This window comes from Mesoplodon mirus (assembly GCF_964341445.2).
Source record: "Mesoplodon mirus genome assembly, chromosome: 3".
Taxonomy (NCBI): domain Eukaryota; kingdom Metazoa; phylum Chordata; class Mammalia; order Artiodactyla; family Ziphiidae; genus Mesoplodon; species Mesoplodon mirus.
Window position 1 is genome coordinate 139,955,287 of NC_138978.1, and position 2,604 is coordinate 139,957,890.

At 39.2% G+C, this 2,604-nt stretch overlaps 1 protein-coding gene across 1 annotated transcript in view; it reads left to right on the forward strand.

Moving 5' to 3' along the window:
* Positions 1–1,239: 1,239 nt before the first annotated feature.
* The window catches only part of LOC309800879 (uncharacterized protein), a gene marked incomplete at its 5' end in the record, with an annotated part of 32,162 nt that continues 30,797 nt past the window's right edge, over positions 1,240–2,604 (forward strand). The window contains one exon of the mRNA XM_082615187.1: positions 1,240–1,804. Within this exon, the coding sequence (XP_082471313.1) occupies positions 1,240–1,804 (565 nt within the window). The remainder of the gene's footprint in view (positions 1,805–2,604) is intronic.

Here is a 2,604-nt window from a genome sequence, read left to right on the forward strand (position 1 = left end):
GGGCAATTTTGGGGGGATGTTGCTCCACGTGAAAGAAAAATTCCTCTAGGACTCCCCCTCCTGAAACTACCACAGAATGGGAAGTACCCACTAAAGCCCGGGGGAAATGGGTAAAGAATTAAGAGCCTGGAACTAAGGGGATGTTTTTATGAAAAACACCCTCTAGTATGGAGTTATGGCCATGGGCCGGAGTTTCTGATGACATAGGAAATTTATGGTTCTATTATAAAGGAAGATTAATTATAGAAAAGCAAATGACTAGAGCAGAATTGGTTGCCAGGATAGGGAGAAAACACTGTCTCAGTTGAAGGAAACAACGAGAAAGAGCATGCAGGTACATTGTAAATATTTTCATGGAACCATTGTAATAGGTTGTGCATGCAAGAAGAGAAATAGGAACAAGTAGCTCCAACTTTTACAATTAAAATAATCATATAACTGCTTGGCTTGGTTACTAAGAAATAACCTGTGATTAATGGGAACTTGGGGAAATAATAGGACATCTATAAACTAGGCGATATTTTTTAAAAAAAAATCTTTATAGAACATTTTGCGGTTTGATTGTGCTAAGATTGTTTGGCCACGTACCTGGTAATGTAATCAACTACAATATATAAACCTGTGATTGTAAACAATAGAAGAAGAATGAAGAATAAAGACATGAGAAAGAGAAACATGCAATGCTGATACTTTAAGAAGTGTAATAGAATTATTTCCTTTGCCGACGCTATCCATCCCTCGGGTATCCCTGGACTCGCTGGAGCTGGACTCCAGCAAGTGGCGCCCGAACAGGGACCTGAAGGGTAAGTGTAAATAGAGTGAGTTCGGGATAGCTAGGCTTCCACCTAGGGTGCTGCAGACCCCCTTGCAGAGTATAGGTAAGGTAAGTGAAGGGTGGATAATCTAATAAGTAATATAAAAGGTAAGTTAACTATGGGTCATAAGGAATCTAAAGAGAGAAAATTATTTATTGATATTATTAAACATATGTTATCTGGAAGAGGTATTAAGGTAACTACTAGTCAATTAGCTAACTTTTTAAACTTTATTCAAGAACAATGTCCATGGTTCCCAGAGGAAGGTACAGTTAATTTGGATACATGGGCTAAGGTAGGGGATCAATTAAAAACATATTATTCACTTCATGGGCCTGAAAAAGTTTCTGTAGATACTTTTGCTCTATGGAATCTCATTAGAGATACCTTAGATCCAGTACAAGAAAGACAGAGAATACCTTATATGGGAACTCCAGATGAAAGTACTCCCTTAATACCTCCAAAACCACCTCCTAAGAAAGTATTGGCAGCTACATTTGAAAAATGTAAAATAGATGATGATGATGATGATGAGTTGTCGCCTCAGGACCAAAAAGACCTGGAGGAGGCTGCTGCTGCTTATCATAGAGAGCCAAATCCTTGGGATTTTCCTGTTATTAATTCTGAGACAAAAACACCTTTGCCAAAAATTAGTTATCCTGCATTACCAGATTATAAACAAGAGATGCCTTTGAGACCACCGCCGCCTCCTCCAACTAACAAAATGATTAAAAATACATTTAATATTAAGCCAAAGACGCATTCCAGAAGAATGCAGGTCTCTGATGATCCAGAATTTGCTGCTTGTTTCCCTGTAGGTTTTGAAGGAGCCTTTGATGATGGGGTGACATGGGAACCTCTGCCTTATAAGATTCTCAAAGAATTAAAGGCTGCATGTGCTGATTATGGACCACTAGCTCCCTATACCCTCACTTTGCTAGATGCTCTTGCTAACAGATGGATGACACCATATGATTGGGTCGGCTCGAGTCTGTCTCTCAGGTGGGCAATATCTGTTGTGGAGAAGAGAATATGAAGACTTAGCTAGAAAACAAACTGCAATTAATAAAAGACAAAGGAAAGCTGATATCTTGTTGGATATGTTAATAGGTGAGGGAGATCATGATACTGCACAAAGTCAAATGTACCTAGATAAGGAAGTCTTGACGCAGGTCACTAGCTGTGCTGTTAATGCCTGGAAATCTCTTCCTTTGGTGGCTGGGAAAGCAACGACCTTGGGGGAAATTAAGCAAAGGGCTGATGAAGCATATGAAGACTTTGTGTCAAGATTAACACAGGCAGTACAGAGAGTAATTACCAATCAAGAGGCAGCTGATATGCTTGTTAAGCAATTGGCATTTGAAAATGCAAACAGTACCTGTCAAGCATTATTGAGACCTATTAGGAAAACTGGAAATATAACTGATTTTATTAAACAATGTGCAGATGTAGGACCTGCCTTTATACAGGGCGTTGCTATAGCAGCTGCATTAAAAGGGGAAATGTATCCACAATATGTACAAAATAAAGAAAAAAGGAGCTCCTGTCATTATGGCTGGGGGTACTCCCGGAAATTATTGTTATGCCTGTGGTAAGCCAGGTCATTTTACTAGAGCATGTCCTTGTAAGAATGCAGATAACCAACAAGAAGCACCTAACATGCCTCCACTATCGGTTCCTTCACCTATAAATTCAAAAGTCAATCTTGCAAATACTTTATGTCCACGGTGTCAGAAGGGTTATCATTGGGCAAAAGAATGTAGATCTAAATTTCATAAGAATGGACAAC